Raw genomic sequence first — 22,000 nt, 5'->3', positions numbered from 1 at the left:
TGACTTCAGACTTGATGTCGAATAGAAACAAGCCGACTTCAGTATAAAGGCTTTAATCCACCCAATCAAAGCGAGATCTGAAACATAAACAAAGCATGTTTAAACATAAGCATAATAAAGCTGAAAATGATAAAATGTAAAGCTGTAAATGGGAAATGTAAACTGTAAAGAAACCTCAATGAGCCACTTATGTCTCACCGAATCACATTACGGCTCCACGGGATCTCATCCCATCTCCACACTCAGATAACGGCAAAACTCCCAACAACAACAACACCAAGTCCCAGAAATACCAACAATAACACATAAACACAAGCCTCTTTGGTTTCCACATCCACAGAACTACCTCTCCAAGGAGGTAGAGATGTCCTCCATGAAGTTTTCTTCCTCAATTTCCTGAATCACTAACGAGATTGAAGTGGTGTATTGTTCATTCTTCACTTGAAACATATAGAACAAGAAAGAGCAATCAAAGATTGCAGACCGTCGCCAGGACGATTTTGTGTGGTGTTTTTTAGCAGCTGTGTTTGTGTGGTTTATTGATGATGTCGATTTCTGTTCAATCCAATATGGCTGCCAAAACACGTGACTGATGACGTCATCAATTTCTCCCATATAATTTTTCTCAAGAAATTTTAAACTGATCGGAGTGTTCTACTTGTCTAATTCTGACGTCATAATGAAGGCACCTATGACATTGAACATGTGTTGTTCCCCATGGGGAGTACTTGCAATGCGACATCTTTCAATTTTTTTTTTTTTGTCGTGTGATTCCCTCCCACTTAACACCAGGAAAGTCACGGATGGCCAATGGCGAGCTTTAAACTCCGAAGCATTCAGTTCAATTGCGGACTTTACTATACAGCGCAGGAGGCAAGAAAGGGAAAAGGGGAGGAAGCTGAAGCGCTTACCTGAGCGATCCCTCTGGGCAGTCTTCAACCTGCTGAAAATAACTCGCACGAAAACGGATTTAAAATGTACAGAAAAGAACGAAAGGTTTATTAAAAGAAATGCCGATAACAAGAAACGCGACGGTAAACTAAAGTCCTATATGGAGCGCTCCCAGAAAAGACACCGTACACAGAGAGGGGAATTCAAGAACTGGAAAATAATAGTGTAATTATGGCACTTAGCTCAACTCGCTCGGTGCGTCATCAGCAATCGTCCAGGCCCCAGCGCGCAGTCTTGATGCGGCTCCGGTGTTGGTGGGAAACCGCTCGTTGTTTGGCGCGCACACACAAAGCCAGGCCTCACAGCATGGTCCATCTTGGACGGCAGGTGCGCAGCTTGCCTCCCCAGCCGCGTCGGTCTCCGTTCTCCTCACACGCCAAAGGATGGTGTCAACAAGAGTGTCGAGGACCAGGGCTGAGCGAGAGACAGGAACGTCGAGGGACAGAGGAAGATGCGAGAGGCGAGGAAGGGCAAGAGGTCATCGAGGGCAAGATAAAGGCATGAAGGGCAAAAGGCAAGAGAGAAAATGTCAGTCCGAGAGTTATTTTATCGTTGGGGTCGTGACGTCATCAGCTCTTCTCCACCAATCAGCGTGCCGCTTCTTTCTCGCCTCTGATGTCATCGTTGGTCCTTGCCAATCGGCGCTCTGCTTCTTCTTTGGCCTTCTCTCCACCAATCAGCGGGTAGATTTTTGCTCTGCCCTGGCCAATCACGGCTCCTCGGGGCGTGTCTTCAGCCTGCTTGTCTTCAGTGGCAATGTAGCTGGTGCGTCCAAATGGCTGTGCTCAGAACTAGCTTCTGGTTGGTTTTATCGTTATTATTTAGTGCAATTAATGGGCATTTCCTCACTAGTGTCTATGGTGCAGTGCCAAAAAGGACAAAGGATAAATCACAAAGGGTAAGACTTACAGGGGACAATTTATCCTTAGCCCTAAGCTAGTTAACATGCCCTGCCCCCTCATGACGGGGACGAAGATACCCTTACTCCAACATTTGGCTAAACAGAATTTATTACATGGTGATGGTTCTTACCCGACATCCGGAGCATGATATCTACACAAATCTACCTGACCCTACATATCATTCCCCCACAAACATAACAATATGTTGTTCCCCATGGGGAGTACTTGCAATGAGACAGCTTTAAATTTTTTTTCCATGGAGCGGTTTCGGAGATATAGAGGTGCAAAGGTTTTCAATTTTTTTTCCAGGATGGCGCCTGTACCACGTGATCTATAACGTCATAACTATCATAAAAAATTATACAGAAGGAGGCACTCCAATGGTGAAAAATTATTGGCAATCGGTCCAACGGTTGCAGAGAAAAGCTTACTCACGTTATGTTTAGAGAAACAGCCAGACAGACAAATGAAAAATCACTCCTCGAGCGACATTTTTTTGCAAAACAGAACAAAGCATAATGGCACTCAGTAGAGCATCCTTTTAACCTCAAAAATAATTGGTTGTTGAATTCAGTGACCTGATATGCAAATAGTCTTCAAATTTTAAGTTAATCGGATGTAAATTGACAATTTTAGAAATTTGGCCTATGTTGACCTCAAATATACAGTAAGTGGTGGTTGAATTCAGTAAGCTGATATGTAAATGCGATTCAAATTTCAAGTCAATCGAATGAAAATTTAGGATTTTAGAGATTTGAAAAGGTTGACATTTGGCCTATTTACCTTTTGGCCTACGATGACCTCAACAATAGTTGGTGGTTGATTTCAGGAAGATGGGTACATGGTATAAAGCAAATGAACACTTCGAAGAATTTCAGGAAAGACGTTTGCGATTTAAAGAGGTGGATTTGGGGTGTTTTAACAGGGGTAGAAGAGATCAAGGTTTTGGATGGGGAAATGTGAATAAGAGATCAAGGATAAGAGGTGGTGGTGAACAGCTGTTTTAAAGACCTGGAGGGAGGAGAAGGATTTAAGAGAGTGTGGGAGTTTGTTCCAGAGGCTGGAGAAAAGAAGAATGAAGGTGAGTACAGTACAGAGTCTTGATTTTGGCAGTTTCACCAGAAGAGGGTTGCTCGCAGATCTTGTGCGTCCTGCAGGAATATTTGTGGGACAGAGGACAGACAGAACAGGCGGAGCAATGCCGGAGAGGAGTTGGTAGAAGACAGAAAGACCACCTACCTGCCTGCGGTGAGAGAGAGAGAAAGGCCCTCAGAATCAGCTTCATCACGGGAGATTCCAATGATTCGGAAAGCTTTGGTTTCAACCGCGTGAATCCGAGATAGGTGTGAGGCTGGAGCACCAGCCCAGAGGCAGTATTCCATATTTCCATTGAGCTGCAGATGAAAGCTTTGTATGTGGTGAGGAGCTAAGAAGTGCCCAGAAAGGACTTCGCACGTCGGAGGATGCCCAGTCGGCGACTGGCTTTGGAGGCCAGCTTGGAAATGTGGTTTTCCCAGGAAAGATCATGGCAGATAGTGAGACCCAAAAGCTTGAGTGACAGAACTTCTTCAAGCGGATTGTTCAGAAAGTAGATGGGAGGGTTGTCCAGTCTGTCTTTTCGGAGAGACATAGCAAGAGTGTGAGATTTGTCAGTATTGAAAGACATGTTCCACTTGTTTGACCAGTCTGTGATTTTTGTCCAGGTCTGCAGAGTGAAGAGGATGCTGCCTACCAATCTGATAGAGTGGAGTCATCAGCAAAGAGATAGAGAGGATTTTCCAGAGAGTCGTAATGAAGACCAGAAAAAGCACAGGGCCCAGAATACTGCCTTGAGGAACTCCAGCCTGAACAGGAAGGGAAGATGAGAGAATTCCATTCAGGGCCACACATTGACTGCGACCAGAAAGGAGGTCTGCAAGCCATGCATGGAGGTTTCCATGGATACCATACGAGTATTGTTTGTGAAGCAGGGTGGGGTGCCAGACCTTATGGAATGCACGAGATATGTCAAGGGAGACAGATCTGATTTCCTGTTTGGCATTGAGGACTTCCATCCATTGTTGAGACAGTAAAAACAACATCTCCAGAGTAGCATGACCTGGTCTGATTCCAAATTGATGATCAGAGATCAAGCCATTGGAGAAGAGGAAGGATTTGATGTCAGAAGCGATGATTGATTCCATGACCTTGCTAATTATTGGGAGCAGGCTGATTGGTCTGTCGTTGCAAGAATCTGTTTTTGCACCTTTTTGTGGAAAGCGGTAATGTTTGCTGATTTCCAAGCGGATGGCAGATGACCTTCAGCAAAAGAGAGGGGGAATAGAACAGAGAGAGGGTGAGATAGAGCGGTAGAGCAGGATTTTAGGACATGTGGGATGATTCCGTCTGGTCCAGTTGCAGAATCAGAGTCGAGGTTTGACGGAAACTTCTTCACCTTGTCAGGAGAGAAGGACACAGAGTCCAGGAGCAGCTGGGTTTGACTGGGTAAAGTGGGTGCAGAGAGAGATGAGTTTGGGACACAAGATTTTGAAGCAAACACAGAGTTGAGGCATTCGGCTTTGTCACGTGTAGTGTCCGCTGTGTAGCCGTTTGAGGTGCGGGAGGTTAAGGAGGGGATTTGGAGGAGGGAGACACCAGAAACAGATTTGTCCAGACGCTACCAGGATTTGGAGGAGGGAGACAGGTTTGAGAGTTCAGTCCTTAGGGTAGAGAGCTAGTGTTTCCTGGCTCTCCTGAGGGTAGACACACACTTGTTCCAAGCTTTGTGAAATGAACTGAGATTGCCTTCAGTTGGATTAGCCTTCCAAGAGGCAAAGGAAAGTTATTTTAGGGCAACTTCAGTGTACCATAGGGCAACTGCCTCACCATAAGATTCAGTGTACCATGGACGGGAGGAAGGGTACGACAAATGAAGTCGAGATGGGATAAATCTGTGCATGAGAGAGAACAGTTTACTTTGGAAGAATTCCCAGGAAGAGTTGATGTCAGAGGCAGTGGAGATGGGAGACCAGTCCAGATGATTGATGGCTGCTTGAAGACCGTGCCTGTCGGCCTGAGTGACAAAGATACTCCATTGACTGAGATCCGGGTCGGGCAGTTGACAGATTGAGTCAGTCCAAGTTAGTCGCAGCAGTCCTTTGCTGAGGTGCCATGGCTGGTGAGAGAGGTATCCACACCCAGCCAGCTGGCATGATGACATTTGAAGTCACCATATAAGAGGAAGAGAGAGTGGGGATGAGTGGATAGAAGTTGGTACATGTTGTCAGACAGCGAAATGCAAATGGAGTCATCACTGTTTGGTGGACGGCACATAACACACGTGAAGAAATGGTGCGAGCGGAGAGGAAGCCGTAGCCAAAGGTACTCCTGGGGGTGAAGTGGAGAGACCAGTGCAAGGAGAGTGAGGAAGAGAGTTTTTGATAAAGATAGCAACCCCACCTCCAGGACAAGACTCAGGTCTATCATAGGGGAGGAGGGAGTAACCAGGAAGAGATATTAAGGAATCAGAGACCTCTTGAAGGAGAAAAGCTTCTGTTCAGTCGATTACGTCTGGTTTGTCAGAAGCAACCTGTGTGGAGAGATCAATCAGGTTTGAGCGAAGGCCCCGGATATTTGGGGTCCATACCGTTTAAGAAGAGGGAGTGGAGCATCGGGTACAGAACAGAGGAGGGGTCGGGGAAGATGAGGGAACTTGATACCTGTGGACTGCAAATCCCACCTTCTGATTATTCAGGTAAGAGGACAAGTTCAAAAACCATGTTGATATTTTCATCACGTGGTGATGTTCGGTCAACGTGATATGTCCTTCATACAAGGACCAATGATATGACAACCTTCCTTTGTGTTCTGATCGACCACGACAGGTACCTCACCTCACAAGGTGATGTTTTCTTGTGTAAATCAGTGTATCTTCGCTGTGGAGAACATGATCGGGGCATCATGTTAGTGAAGTCTACAGCACAGGCGAACGTTACATGTGGCTGCTGTGCCTTGAAGGGCCTTTTACCTTTTTGTTGGTTTTTCCCAGCCATAGTTTCCCATTGAATTACGTTTTGGGATTCGGATTCTTGTCCACCTCTCCTTTGCTATTCCTCTCCAGGCGCTGCATGACGTCATCGCCAGGCCCCGAAGGGTGCACTTGTCAGAATTTACGACTCGATTATGTCATGGTTCCTTCTCTCCTGTCTTCTGTTTTCCCAAAGTCCCAAACCTCATTCCCTTCTGCTCACCTCCACTCATTTGTTCCTCTTTTTTCCAGCCTGTGTAACCAACTTCCACACTCTCTTAATCTAATTTTTCTCTCCATGTTTTCAAAACAGCTGTTCACCATGATTTCGGATCGTCCCTCAAACAAAATCATGATATTTTCTGTCCTTGTCAATCCTCCCACCCACAAGCCTGTATCCTTTTAAAGTTTTTCCCCATATCCTTCCAAAAATTGTTTTCTTTGCAACTGCCTGTCCGATCAATGCAAAACTTGGAGACCGTCACATACCCATAGGAGGGAGTACCCTTGGAGAATATTTTATTTATAATTCTGACGTCATCGGTCACATGGTATGGCAGCCATATTTGATTAAAGGAAAAAAATGGACAACTCTGAATCTGCTCAACCAAAAAGTTTGAAGCTTGCCATACGTCATCAACTCCCCATGGGGTATATCGGGTGATAACGATGATATCATCGGTTTTCGTGGTATTCCAGCTAAAACTGGATGAATCAATACCCTTACCCTGAAACTTAACGTGTTTTTTTCTGTAAATGAAATAAATTTATGATGATATCGGTCACGTGGTCTGGTGGCCATATTGGATTGAAAATAATGTCAACAAGTCGCGCTGCATTCAAAGTACACCGCCGCCATGCGACATAAATAATTAATTAATGAATGGATAATAATTAAGTAATTAATTGATGAATCAAAAAATAAGACATGCTGTTTTGCCAGACCACTTGCTCACTATAGTGCCAGAATTTCAGCTTCCGAGCTCAAATGATGGCTGAGATATTTGCCGGACAAACAAACAAACAAGAATGAAAGAAAACAAAAACGGAGTGAAAACTGAGTCCTCCCTTTCAGCGTGCATCATTGCCAGGTCTTCTTCTGCACCTGTTGTTGATGTCATGTCCAAAAATCGGCAATACAAACGGTGCACACAAATATTCTCCAGAATTATTTTGCAGATTGAAGCAAAACTTCATACACATGATCGACTAGCCATTGGGAGTGTAGTTTGAACTTTTTTTCACATGCAATTTCGCATAAATGTGCACATAAATGATCGACAAATATCCCAACAATCATCAAAACTATGGATAATGGCAATGTATGTGACATCATCGGGTACATATGGATATATTGGCCATTAATATAAGTGTGCCATAATAATAGCATGTTCAGTTCATCAGGTTATTTTTGCTCAGAATGAGCGCACGAGGCGAGACTGTGTGCCCCACCGACTGCCGTTCCTGTTTGTCAAAGTTTTCCAAGATTTTATCATTCAGCGTTGCCATTGGTGTATCCGCCCCTCCTTCTACTGGTTCTTTTGTTCTGTTATGTTCTCTCTCTCTTTCACAACCCTTGACTTTGTATGCAACAACAAAATACAATTGGAGAAAGAAGAGGGAATTGTTTAATATAGGAATGAATTTCTGCTTTTACAGTTTTTTAATTTGTCTGCACACAAATTTTATTATTAGTCTCTTTTGTGATGTCTTTGCAGATTTTCACATTATGAAGGTTGAACCTGAAGCATTGGAAGCTTTGGATCAAAAAGGTGATGAGTGTTTTGCACTCTTTAAATATATTTTGTTGCCTTTTGTTTTGTTAATCACTTTGTCGAGATTTCATGGTATTGTTGAATTGATTCAGTAGCATGACCACTCAATTTTTTTTTTGTGTGTGTGTACAAGTTCGAGGCTCGTGTAAGAGCTAACATTGATCACAAAATGACAAACTGACACATAAAACGTGATAAAGGGAGCGGGAGAACAAGATGGAGAGCAGGGACATCGGGAGATCTGTGGGAGGGAGAGGGCTTGGGGGGAGGAGGCATGGGAAAGGGGTGGGGGTGGAAGAGGTAAAACAAACATGGGGACACTGCTAGGACTTCCAGGAAAGAAGTGAGTATTTCAAAAAAGTGGATCTGGGGTGAATTAACCGGGGTAGAAAAGATCAAGGTTTTAGATGGGGGAAGATAAGAGATGGTGGTGGTCAGCTGTTTTAACGACCTGGAGGGAGGAGTGGGCTTGAACAGAGTGAGTGAGTTTGTTCCAGGAGAAAAGAGGAATGAAAGAGTGAAGGTGAATATAGAGTCTTGATTTTGGCAGTTTAACCAAAAGAGGATTGCAGGCAGATCTTGTGCAACCTGAAGGAATATTTGGGGGACAGAGCACGGAGAGAGCTGGAGGAGAAAGGCCGGAAAGGAGTCGGTAGAAGGCAGAAAGACCACCAACATGCCTGCGGCAAGTGAGTGAATGGCCCTCAGACTCAGCTTCATTGTGGGAGATTCCAATGAGTCTGAATGCTTTGGTTTCAAGAGCAAAAAGCCGGGCTCGGTGTGAGGCAGGAGCACCGGCCCAGAGGGGAGAACAGTATTCCATTGAGCTGCGGATGAAAGCCTTGTATGTGGGTGAGGAGCTCAGGTGTGCCAAGGACGGACTTAGCACGACGGAGGATGCCCAGTCGGCGACTGGCTTTGGAAGCCAGCTTGGAAATGTGGCTGTTTTTTTTCCATTGTATTTTCTTGAGGAGATTGAGTGCGAATATTTGGTGGTTGGGTTGGGTGGTGGAGGGAAGGAGTGCAAGCAGTTTGCATGGCAAATTGCACTTCAGAAGTTTGCTTGAAGTAGCTTTGGGAGAGCTCAGGGAGTGAGTTGTTCTTCCGCACTATTTTTCAAATTTATGTATTGCTATGAAAATGACGAGGGAGGAGGAGGGATAAAGGGATTCGTTAATTAGACAGTTATCTGCAAATGAATGTTTCCATTCGCCATCTCAAAATAACCACAATTTGCCATCAGGAATAATTGTGTGGAATGTAGACAGTCCCTCGTCTTCCTTCCAGCCCTTTATATTTTCTCTATTATATGTGGTTTCCATTTCCTCTCCACTCTATTTATTTTACCAACCATGTGCGTGCTGTCATGGCGCTTGAGTGCGTGACACCTTTTGGGAGTGATATCACGACAGTCAGTGCTCTGTGCCCCAGAGGTCACATTAGGACAAGAGAGGCTAATCAAGCAGTGGTGGTGACATCACACATCAAGCCAACAAAAACCTGTCAACTGAGCATGCACCTCCAGTTGAAGTGGGAGACCAGTCAGAGGGTGGGTCACAAGTTGGAAACCAGTAAGATGAGTGCCACAAGTTGGAGTTTGAAACCAGTCAGAGGCACATCATGAGTTGCTGATGAGGACCAGCGAAAGGAGTGTCTGGAGTTTGTGAGGCAGACCCGTCAGAGGCATGTCACGAGTTGGAGATCAGTCAGTCGTGCTTTGTAGATTGGAGATTGAGATGAGAGCTGCAGTTGATGTTCACCAGCAGTTGGAGTATTGCATCTAGAGGGGCAAGTGAAATCCGTGCTGCAGCAGGTGGCAGTTAGAGTCGAGTTGTGGCCTCGAATATTGGAGCCAGACCATGCTGTACGGCTTTGGGGAATGCACTGATGAGCACGCCTCCATTCCATCCTCCAGCACTTCGAAGGAGGGAAGGCCACCGATCGCATATTTAGGTTGAAGTGATTTGTTTTCAACAACACAATTTCAATTATCACTCGTTCACACATTCCCTGAGGGAGCGGCAGGGGTTCAGTTATTATCATTATTATTGCTAATTATTAGTACTGTTACTTATGTTAAGTCTGGTCATTGAAAAGATCAGATCGTGCCTCATTATTCTAAATTCCCGATTATAAAATTTACCTTCATGATGGTGTTGGGGAGAGGGTGGCAATATCGCAAGTCAAAAAACGACTTGAGGAGTGGGGTTTTTGTTTCGTCATATCAATGGTATTATGATATTGTTGCGGATCTCGGGTTCGTCGACGTACTAAGGGGGGATTAAGCCCTGCTCCTCCTCGAACTCCGAGTCCACGAGGCCGCCACCCACACTACACTCGTGGTGGACGGATTGCTAAGCAATTCCAGCCGCCGAGCCCGCAGCTACGCGTGGAAGGGTTAATGTTCATGACCCGAGTACCTTCAACACACGCAGCTGTGAGAACGGGGACTGAACCTCGCACGAGTCATGCTGGTATTGAACGCCCGAGCGGTTGTGCATCGTGTAACTCGTGCCGTTAACACTATTGAACCCGATCGAGTGGTTGCAATTCAGGCAATGCTAGGCCAATGTTGAAAGGACGATGACGGTCAGGTTGGAAACAAACCACAGGATTTATTACAATGTACAGTATTCACAGGAAATGGACACAGCGAAGAATCCTAACGGCGTTACCTACGTTGCCAGACAAGGGCCCTCAGATTCGTTTGGGGAAGGGAAGGAAGAGGGGAATGCGCACAAAGCGCGGCCGCTTTGTGCAGTTTGCCTGGACGGGCTCGTTGGGCGGATACCCCCAAGGATCGCTCCAACCCGGGACACCACAGCCGGAGATGGTCGCGGCAGGGGTGTTGATCACGGATGTGCACGTAGCAGTATTCCGAGGAGTGTATCTCACGGTCAGCCAGGCAGAGCGTGCGTGGCAGAGCGTCTATATGCAGGCAGTCCAGGCAGAGAGAGCGTCGGGGCAGAGAGAGCGAGAGAGCGGGGTTTCGGGCCGGGATTTATAGCATTGACGATGCAAGGGGGGAGGGATTGATGGGCCCAGCTGCCGGGCTCCATCCCTGCGCGGGGCCCTTCGGTCCCACGCACGATGACCCAACTGGCCACAATCAGAGCACCTCACCCGGTAAGGTGCGTGGCTCCGAAAATCCAAACCTCCCCTCAAAACCCGCCGATCGCCCTTGCCGCGGTACGGCGCCAACAATACCGTGCGGGGGCCGGAGGCACGAATCGTGCACGCCGGTCCTTGCGAGACCGACGCAGCACCGATTCCCTCCGGTCCCCACGGCACACCATTCACCGGTGGCTCGCGTACGCTACTCGTCCCGCTAAGCACTACCCCGGTCAGCGTCGATGCCTGGGCCGCGTCATCACAACCCGCTACCCACTCCACACTCGCACACCCAAGCGCACACACACCTTTCACAAACTCCGTCATCGCACACACCGGTGCGCACACACCTTTCACACACTCCGGTATGCACTCTCTCGCCACACACTCCGGTGTGCACTCTCTCTCCACACACTCCGGTGTGCACTCTCTCTTCACACACTCCGGTGTGCACTCTCTGTCCACGCACTCCGGTACGCACTCTCTCTCCACGCACTCCGGTACGCACTCTCTCTCCACGCACTCCGGTACGCACTCTCTCTCCACGCACTCCGGTACGCACTCTCTCTCCACGCACTCCGGTACGCACTCTCTCTCCACGCACTCCAGTATGCACTGTCTCTCCACGCACTCCGTGTCAGTCTCACCCCTCACAATGGGCCCTTCACGACCGCACGGGTCTCGCCAAACCCCCAAGCTCACCGAGCACCCGTTCGCACCAAACACATTTCAGCCATTACAACTCACCTCATGGCTCTCCTTCCCCCGCTTCTGCTCCGGTTGGCAAGCACGTCATCACGGTGTGAACACAAACGTTGTTCATCTATATATATAAAACACAGTTTGTGTGTGTGTAATGTTACCGATAGACTCCTAAACGGAGAGGCTCACGTGCTTGATATTTGGCATGGACATGGCCCACCTCAAAATATTTGACGAGATCCATATTTTTTATTCATATTTACCTCAGCGCATTTCAGCGAGGAACATTATACACGGAATCTCAGCCAGTGCCAGAGCAGCTCGCTGATTCGCTCAGAGCGATCACGTGATGTTCCATCCCCGCAGCCAGACCATCTACTGTATATATATAAAACACCATTTGTGTGTGTGTAATGTTACCGATAGACTCCTAAAAGGAGAGGCTCACGTGCTTGATATTTCGCATAGACATGGCCATTGAGCCTGGGAAGGACATGGCCTACCTAAAAATATTTGACGAGATCCATATTTTTTATTCATATTTACCTCAGCGCATTTCAGCGAGGAATATTATACACGGAATCTGAGCCGGTGGCAGAGCAGCGCGCTGATTCGCTCAGAGCGATCACGTGATGTTCCAGCCTTGCCGCCATAATCTCACAGTTACGCATTCGCACGTAATTCAGAGCGAAAAGCGATTGCGTTTTTTCACATTTCAGCGAGGAACATTGCCATGACATATAATTCACAGAAAACGTTGAAGCAATGGCGTAATATTGCGGTGATGTTTAACTCTGAGTGAGAATAGTTCAAAATTTTAAAAACTTTCATCCGATATTTGTGATTTATTTCAAACAAACTGTATTTCCCATCGACACGGCCATGTATTCCTATTAACGTTATGTAAAGTACATAAATTGTGTGGATTACATCATTTGTGGATGTGATCAATTGGCAGTAACCATCTGTATCCCTCCCCTCCCCTTTCTCCCCTCCCCCCTCCCCCTCCTCCCCTCCCCCAACCCTTCCCCCTCCACCCTACCCTCTCCCCTTCCCCCCTCCCCCTTCCCCTCCCCCTCCACCCTACCCTCTCCCCCTCCCCTTTTCCCTCTCCCCTCCCCTTCCCCTCCCTTCCCCTTCCCCTCCCTTCCCCCTCCCTTCCCCCTCCCTTCCCCCTCCCTTCCCCCTCCCTTCCCCCTCCACCCTACCCTCTCCCCTTCCACCCTCCCCATCTCCTCCACTTCCCTCCCCCCTCCCCCTTCCCCTTCCCCCTCCCTCTCCCCCTCCCCTTCTCCTCCCCTCCCCCTCCCCCCTCTTCTCCCCTCCCCCTCTTCTCCCCTCCCCCCTCTTCTCCCCTCCCCCCCTCTCCTCCCCTCCCCCCCCTCTCCTCCCCTCCCCCCGTTCCCCTCCCCTCCCCTTCCCCTCCCCCTCCCCTCCCCCGCCCGGCAATGCCGGGCACTTCTGCTAGTTTTATAATAACATCAATTGTATGCTCTTATCATAATTTTTGTTTTTAGAAGCGTCCTTGGAAAACAAAACAAAATAAAGCTAACTTAACACTGATATACACTTCAACGCGTAACCCCCTTGGCAGGGAAAACCCCTTGGTGGAGAAAACCCCCTTGGGGAATGGGGCAAATGAATTCGCTACAACCTTTATTGTGTCACCCTTAGTTTGTCCTCCTGTCAAGTTTTGTTGAGATTAGATTAGTAACAACCTAATGCATCATGGTCAAAAAACGTCAGACAGACAGACAGACAGACACCAAATTGCATATTTTAGTATGATGATGGTGTTTTTGAGTCCCGTTGTCAATTGTATCCTATTGTCAATTTTGTTGAATACACTTAATGGCCAATCAGAAAGCATAAAACTGACCAGTCATGCGTCTCCTTTTCTTCTCAGTATTTTTCCACCCCAAGATCCCACCATTTCCATTCATTCGTTCAACTCATTCAATTCAACACCTTCACGTGAAAAGCGGGGTTAAGCAATTGGTTCATGCCCGTTCTTCTGTCTGTCTACAAACGTCAGTTTATGATTGAGGAACACCTTGTTTAAATTGAATATTACATTTTGAACACGAATCGGAAAACAATCCTGCTATTTAACAGTACCTTGGCTCTGAATTTGTCCCGAGCCCACATGTGCAGATGGTCGTGAGATAATTATTTTAATCTGTCTGCCTATCTGGCTATCCAACAAAATTGAAAATCATTCCAAACAGGACACATACTGTTTTTAAGCATCCAGGTCTTTAAAACAGCTGTTCACCACCATCTCTTATCTTCCCCCATCGAAAACCTTGATCTTTTCTACCCCCGGTAATTCACCCCAGAGTCCTTGCAGTGTTCATATGTTTTAATCCTCTCCCACCTCCCCCCAAGTCCTCCCGATGTCCCTGCTCTCAAATGTTGTGTTTGTGTCCTTCCCCTTCTTCCCCCTCTCTTTTGTGTCCTCCCCCCTCTCTCCCCATCTTGTCTGCCGCTCCCCTTGTTTTTTGTGTTTTGTGTGTCGGTTTGTCTTTTTGTGTGATTAATGTTTGCTCTTTCACGAGCCTCGATCTTGTATACAAAAAAAAAAACAAAAAAAAAAAAAAAAAAAAAAACACAAAAAACAAGCATGAAACACTAATGGATGTTTTAGATCGGGTGGTGCAACAGACATTGCTTCAACGGTGTAAAAATGGGAAATTCCAGAATTAATTAATTTCTACAACTTTTACACTCTTTATTTTATTTAAATTGGATGACATACTTGATCACTGGAGAACATAAATGTTCTCCGTTGCACTTCCAAGAACCTCTGGTTTTGCAGTATTTGGATATGTTAAACGTAATTAAGAGACGCACTCACATGGGTCGACCAAGGGTTTATCTCGACAAGGATTCACCGTCTGCCCATGTTTTTCGGTTTTATATCCAGAAAATACACAGAGATATCAAATGAATCCAATGGAAATTGACGATTTTGTGAACGAGACCTTTTGATCTTTTGCCCTCTTGACCTTGAAAACAATGTCTTGCTTCACCTTGAATGTCAATGCTTGACCTTGAAAAACAATAGGCTTCCAGCTTGTCACTGCCTCTACCAGGTGCTCAAGTTTCGTTAAGATCAGCGTACAACTCCTGTAGACGATTAATATACAGACACACAGACAGGGGTAAAAAGATAATCTCGTCAACCTTTGGTGGTGGAGGTAACAACAAGGATGTAAATACAGTTTGATAGAAATTCATTTAATTATTTATCATCCACATTTTCTTGAATTACAAGTCTTCATTCATCTCGGTCCTTTCACCCTGAGGTTGTTTACCCGCAATGTCGAGAATTCCGAGTGAACTTCACATGTGTGCAGGTAATTCGTGCCCTTTTAAATGCATGCTTGCCGTGCAGTACCTGTGCAGCATCTATTGTTTTTGGTAAAATGTGGAGAATCTCAGATTGTTGGGGAAAGAAAATGTTACTGTTAAATGCAGGAATGTCTGTTTTTATAATTTTCGATTTTATCTGCACACTAACGTTATAAGTGTCTCATGTGATGTGTTTGCAGATCTTCACATTATAAAGGTGGAACCTGAAGCTTTGGATCAAAAAGGTGATGAGAATTTTTGGACTCTCTTTTAATTTATTTTTGTTGCCTCACTTTGTGGAAATTACACAGTAATGCTGAAAGTATTTAATAACATTGCTGTTCAATGCTTTGCTTTTGCCATGATATTCTGCCAGGGAGGGGAGTGGGTATATTTGAAGGAGTGGTGCTGGTGGAGGTCGTGAGTGGATGGTTATTCAATAAAATTTTCACACATACAGTGCCAATAGAAAGCCTGCACCCCCTTTTTATAATTTGACCTTATATTGCTTACAGCCTGGCATTAAATGTCATTAAATCAGACTTTTTTCCACCTTTATTTACACATCATAACCCACAATTCCAAGTGAAAAACACGTTCGACAAATATCAGAAAATTAATTTAAAATACAAAACTAGAATATATTGACTCGATCAGCCGGTCAACGCCATGTGCAGCCTCCAAACCCTTCCCCACCCTCATCCCACCCTCTCCCCTTCCCCTCCGTCATCCCACCCTCTCCCCTTCCCCTCTGTCATCCCACCCTCTCCCCTGCCTCCTCGCATCACACACCCCTCCCTCTGGATTCCCATCTCACCTTTTCCACCCCCTCCCTCCAGACCCCACCCTACCCCTACCCTCTCTTCCCACCTCCTCCTACCCCTTTCCCTCCCTCTTCCCACTTCCTCCCATCCCACCTCTCAGGTCTCTCACCCCAACCATTCCCCTCCCTCTTCCCTCGGGACCACCAACACACCCATTTCCCTCCCTCATCCCACCCTACCGCTGGCCTCCTCCCACCCCCACCCCCTCCGGAATCTCACCCCTTCCCCTCCCTCCTCCCACTTTCTAGGTCCTGCTTCATCCAACACACCTATTCCCCTCCATCCTCCCACTCTTTCCCCTGCCTCCTCCCACCCTCCCTCCAATCTCCCCTTCCCTGTGACAGGTGGTGGCTCAAGTGTTAAGTTATGATTTGTGAGACAACAACTATTTAAAACCTCCAGCAAGGTGTATCATGGTAAAAAAAAGAAAAAAGTGATCCGATATCTGTTGCCAACATCATCCCAATGTCTGTGTGCTGTTTGGGTATTTTTCATGGATAATCATATTTGCTTTTTTATGCAATTCCTTACTTTGTTTCGTTATACCAATTTGATTTGTTTATGCATGGAATATTTCCTTACATTTTAACTCCATACCAATTTGCTCTATTTTTTCAGTTTCCTTTGTGAAGATTGAACAACCTGATTGGGATGCTGTGGACACTGCAGGTAATAATAAAGTTGCTTTCCTTGTATTTTTATCCTTGTTGAGGTTCACACTTGCACATTTAAAATATACCAACTTCAAGTTCCCCTGCACTTGATTGAGTTTTGGTAAGTTGTGAGTCGTGAACACTTCAAGCCTGGAATTGATCCTGGTTTACGCTTTGTCGCATAATGCTGGAATATCCATTCAGCAGCCAAGGAGATCAAACCCACACCATTGACGGAAATGCAACAAAATTTCATGCACTCACAACCAAGCTTTCATGCACTCACAACTAAGCTTTCATGCACTCACAACTAAGCTTTCATGCACTCACAACTAAGCTTTCATGCACTCACCACCAAGCGTTCGTGCACTCACCACCAATATTTCATGCACTCACCACCAAGCTTTCATGCACTCACCACAAAGCTTTCATGCACTCACCACCAAGCTTTCATGCACTCACCACCAAGCTTTCGTGCACTCACCACCAAGCTTTCGTGCACTCACCACCAAGCTTTCATGCACTCACCACCAAGCTTTCATGCACTCACCACCAAGCTTTCATGCACTCACCACCAAGCTTTCATGCACTCACCACCAAGCTTTCATTCACTCACCACCAAGCTTTCGTGTACTCTGCACCAAGCTTTCGTGCACTCACCACCAAGCTTTCGTGCACTCACCACCAATCTTTCATTCACTCACCACCAAACTTTCGTGCACTCACCACCAATCTTTCATTCACTCACCACCAAACTTTCGTGCACTCACCACCAAGCTTATATGCACTTGTTGTAAATGTGGCCTGATTTCATTTCTAACGTTTCTACCCATCTACTGTTGTACTTCCTGTACAAATCATTTCCGTTCTTTTTGTAGTCCCTGGAGGACGAATATTGGACAGTTGCAATCGTGATGACGAGTGTGTTTTGAAATTCTCATTGAAATGCGGTGCATCGCCCACAACTTGGAGTGTTCCGTGTCAAATTTTGTCTGAAACTGGTCATCTTCATTTCAAACGATGACCCTGGCGTGTGCGATTCTCAGTCAACATTGCATGCTTTCTTTGTGGAGGCCATTCATGCAACACTATGAAAAGAATGCGTGAAAAAATAGTGAAGGGAAACTTTTGAAGGTGGATAAGAAGATGTGTAATTTTAGTCTTTATTGTCGAAGGCTCATGGAGAAGCTTTTGCATATTTCATGCAGGACACGGAATGTCAAGCAGTGGTGTATGATGTGTTTTTAGCCTGTCCTCAGTGCAGGAGTTTTGCATTCACTTCTGTGTGTGTGTGTCTGTCTTTCTGTCTGTCTGTCTGTCTGTGTGCCTGTCCGGGCCCTAACCTCTTTGCCATTTGAGCTTTCGTCATAATTTTTTCAACAAAGCTTTATGAGAACTAGAAGTGGAGAGCTCACTCTCCTCTTCTAGATCTCATAATAAAGCTTTGTGGAGAGGAGAGTGAGGGGTGGAGAGAAGAGTGAGGGTGGAGAGGAAAGGAGAGCGAGGGGTGGAAAGGAGAGCAGAGTAAGGGGTGGAGAGGTGATGTTAGGTATTCTGGTTATTTTGGGTCTTTAGGGGTCTTGATGGTCTTCAGGGTCTTGGGCGACTTCAAAGTTCTAAAGTGACTCAGCAGTCTAAAGGGTCGAAATGTGTATTCAAACAGTAAGTAATTAATTGATGTATGTAATTTATAGCCAGGATGCAACAAATATTGAAACTACGTAATTAATAGATGCAAAGATACACAGCTTCACTGCCTCACAGCTTCAGGGACCGTGTTTTTGGTGTTTCATGTATTTGAAGATGAGGAAAAGTTTAAAGCTTAAATGTCTTTTGGCGACAAGTATTCAACCCCTTTGCGATGCCACTCCAAATTGAGTTCAGGTGCTTCCAATTTCCTTTGATCATCGTCGAGATGTCTCCACAACTTGATTGGACAGGGTTAAGAAACAAACACACCGATATAAGGTCCCACAGTTTACAGTGCACTTCAGAGCTGAAACTCTACCAGTCTACCATGAAGGAACTGTCTGTCAAATTCCGAGCTAATTGTGAGGAGGCATCTGGGGTAGGGTAGAAAACAATATGTAATGTTGAAAGGTCACAAGAGCAAAGTGAGCTCCATCTTTAGGAAATGGAAATCGTATGGAACTACCCAGACACTTCTGAGAGCTGGCCGTCCGAACAAACTGAGCAACCGGGCAAGAAGGACCTTGGTCAGGGAGGTGACAAAGAACCAAATGACCACTGTGAAAGAACTGCAGAACTCCTTAACTGAGATGGGAGAACCTGCTTGAAGGAGAAGTCTCTGCAGCACTTCACAAATATTGGCTTGATGGGAGAGTGGCCAGACAGAAGCCACTCCTGAGAAAAAGGCACAAAACAACATGCCTGGTGCAAAAAGGCATTTGAAAGACAAAGCATGAGGCAAAATATTCTGTGATCTGATGAGACGAATTTTTTTTGTGTTGTTGTTCAAATGGTCAAGGAAGCATAAAATCGTCAAATTTTCATCCGATTGAATTGATTAAATTTGAACAGAATTTGCATATTACATCATTAAATTACTTCACCAATAACATGCTGGGGAATCCAGTTGTTTTGAGGTCAAGAGGTCAAAGGTGATGGTCACAAAATCGTTGATAACCATGTGATCTACTTGAAGTTTAAGGAGGGTTTGCATATTGAATCACTGAAACCTATTGGTTTTGATGTCTGAAGGGTAAGGTCGCATAAAATTGTCATTTTTTTTTTCCTGTTTTTTGTCATGTTTCGCATATGCAAGAGGAAGTCTAAATACAAAGTGGATGTGGACGGTCCTTGCATCATCAGATGCTTTGTAGTTTCTTTTCAAAATAATGTGTTTTTCTTTCATTGTAACAAACCTCCATGTTTGTCTAATTAATCAGATTGTTTGAGAAATTTGGACATTTGAGATGGACTTTAACTGTCCACATTGTACTTAGAAGGAATAAAGATAATTTGTGTGAAAACTTTGAAAAAACCCTTTACTAACCAATTCAAATTCATGTCTGTGATTTGTTTCTGCCCCTCAACCCCTCCTCAGGCAGTCAAACTGAGCATACTCAGAAGTCAGACTTTTCCAGGCTTTCAAGTTTTCAAACTTATACAAGTGTTCCAGGCTGCGTTCCTGATGTCCAAGTCAGACCTCGCTCGGAAAAGCAAGAACAGCAAACATGCAACAAGAAACCCAAACACAACTTAAATATAACTCATTATGTTGATAAGTTCAGGAAGCAGAGGGAAAAATCTGTTGCTCCTAATAAGTCATCCCACACATCAAAGTTTTTACAAGGAGAGCTGAAAGGATACATGGTGGGAAAACCTCACAAGTGCAGATTTTGCAACAAATCATTTTCAAAATCAAGTCTTTTAAAAAACCACATGCTTAATCACACAGGAGAAAATACGCACAAGTGTACAGTTTGCAACAAGACATTCATGCGGAGAGACAATTTGCAATCTCACCATAGAATTCATACTGGAGAGAGGCCTTACAAGTGCACAATCTGCAACAAGACATTCACGCAGTCAGGCAGTTTGCATTCTCATCTTAAAATTCATACGGGAGAGGGGCTTTACAAGTGCACAATCTGTAACAAGACATTCACGCGGAGACACAGTTTGCAATCTCATCTTAGAATTCATACAGGAGAGAGGCCTTACAAGTGCACAATCTGCAACAAGACATTCACACGGAGACACAATTTGCAATCTCATCTTCGAATTCATACTGGAGAGAGGCCTTACAAGTGCACAATCTGTAAAAAAACATTCACGCAGTCAGGCAGTTTGCAATCTCATCTTAAAATTCATACAGGAGAGAGGCCTTACAAGTGCACAATCTGCAACAAGACATTCACACGGTCAGACAGTTTGCAATATCATCTTAAAATTCATACAGGAGAGAGGCCTTACAAGTGCATAATCTGTAACAAGACATTCACGCAGTCAGGCAATTTGCATTCTCATCTTAAAATTCATGCAGGAGAGAGGCCTTACAAGTGCACAATCTGCAACAAGACATTCACGCTGTCAGGCAGTTTGCAATATCATTTTAAAATTCATACAGGAGAGAGGCCGCACAAGTGCACAATCTGTAACAAGACATATATGCTGTCAGGCAGTTTGCAATCTCATCTTAAAATCCATGCAGGAGAGAGGCCTTACAAGTGCACAATCTGTAACCAGACATTCACGCTGTCAGGCAGTTTGCAATCTCATCTTAGAATTCATACTGGAGAGAGGCCTTACAAGTGCACAATCTGTAACAAGGCATTCACACATTCAGGCAGTTTGCAACATCATCTTAAAATTCATACTGGAGAGAGGCCTTACAAGTGCACAATCTGCAACAAGACATTCAGGCGGAGAGACAGTTTGCATTGTCATCTTAAAATTCATACCGGAGAGAGGCCTTATATGTGCACAATCTGTCCCAAGATATTCAGGCGGAGAGACAGTTTGCATTCTCATCTTTGAATTAATACCGGAGAGAAGCCTTGCAAGTGCACAATCTGGAACAAGGCAATCATGTGGGCAAGCAGTTTGCTTGTCATCCTCGAACACAGACAGAAGAAATTTGCCAATGACTTTGAACTAAATGCTGCAGAAACCAAGAAAATGCTCAAATGCCATCAAATGATCTTGGAAACCGAGATCAGAGATCTCGCGAGATCACGTCGAGGTCACGTCTTTTCGAAACTGTTCCATGCGCTCACGCTTTCGAAGCTACGTTATCTTTCACAATTGTGTTTTTGTCGAGACTGTATCTATCTTTCGGTGTATGTACCTAGAGCGTATCTTTTGGAAAATTTTCGGTGCTAATTTTTCGTACATGTATACACAATCGTCGGTTAATGCGTATTGAGTATTCTGAGGCCTAGTACTAGTACTAGTAGGCTTAGGCTTCCATACCGTCTCCGACCTTGTGGTTTTGTTTTTCTCTCAGTGGTTCGTCGAATGCGCTGCATTTATTTTCGTTCTCTGTTTCGTCCCAGTCGTTCACCCCATACCTCCCTGTTTAATATCTCTACTCAAAAAAAAAAAAACCCAAAAAATATTTCCTTCTCAGGTCTTATTCATTTATTTGTTGTTCTTACCTGTTCGTTCATTCTTCGTTCACGTTGTACGCGATCACGTGGTTAGAAATGTATAATCTCTCCCCTGAACAACTATTTTCTCTCATATATTATAACACCTTTTTCTTCTTCTCCTACAAAAGGATGCTTTCGTCTTGCTCACCAAATCTATTCATTCCAAAAAATAATAATAATACCATCTCTTACAGTTCCTCCTTTCCCTAAACTATCCACAACTCCACCCCCCCTTCTGTGTCCTCAAATGTATTTTTGACTCGAAGGTCTCAAACTCATTTTGCAAAAAATGTTTGTTTCCCATGAATCGTACACTTTTCAAAATCCAATCTCACCCCACCCCTCCAAATCTTCCCCATCCCCCCTTCCCTCCAAAACTTCCCCATCACCCATCCCTTTCAAATCTCTCCCCCTGCCCATTCCCTCCCCTCCCTCCTAAACTCCCCCCACACCCCTCCCCTCCGAGACTCTCCCTCGCTCCTCCCCTCCGAGACTCCCCTCTCACCCCTCCTCCTCAAAGCATCCTCCCTGCTTCTTCCCCCTTCCAACTTTCACCTTCATCTCCCCCAACCTTCTGCCTCGCTCTTCCCCCTCCTCAAATAACA

General features: G+C 45.3%; 1 protein-coding gene across 1 annotated transcript in view; it reads left to right on the top strand.

The window, feature by feature from the left end:
* The window catches only part of LOC137421421 (uncharacterized), a 139,998-nt gene that overhangs the window by 34,521 nt on the left and 83,477 nt on the right, over nucleotides 1–22,000 (top strand). The window contains exons 2-5 of the mRNA XM_078770882.1: nucleotides 7,578–7,631; nucleotides 15,002–15,046; nucleotides 16,244–16,294; nucleotides 19,346–20,777. Coding sequence (XP_078627008.1) covers nucleotides 7,578–7,631; nucleotides 15,002–15,046; nucleotides 16,244–16,294; nucleotides 19,346–20,777 — 1,582 coding nt within the window. The remainder of the gene's footprint in view (nucleotides 1–7,577; nucleotides 7,632–15,001; nucleotides 15,047–16,243; nucleotides 16,295–19,345; nucleotides 20,778–22,000) is intronic.

The sequence above is a fragment of the Myxine glutinosa genome, chromosome 1, assembly GCF_964187855.1.
Source record: "Myxine glutinosa chromosome 1, kmMyxGlut1.1, whole genome shotgun sequence".
Taxonomy (NCBI): Eukaryota; Metazoa; Chordata; class Myxini; order Myxiniformes; family Myxinidae; genus Myxine; species Myxine glutinosa.
The sequence above is the reverse complement of the archived record's forward strand: the minus strand, read 5'-3'. Positions and strand labels throughout refer to the sequence as shown.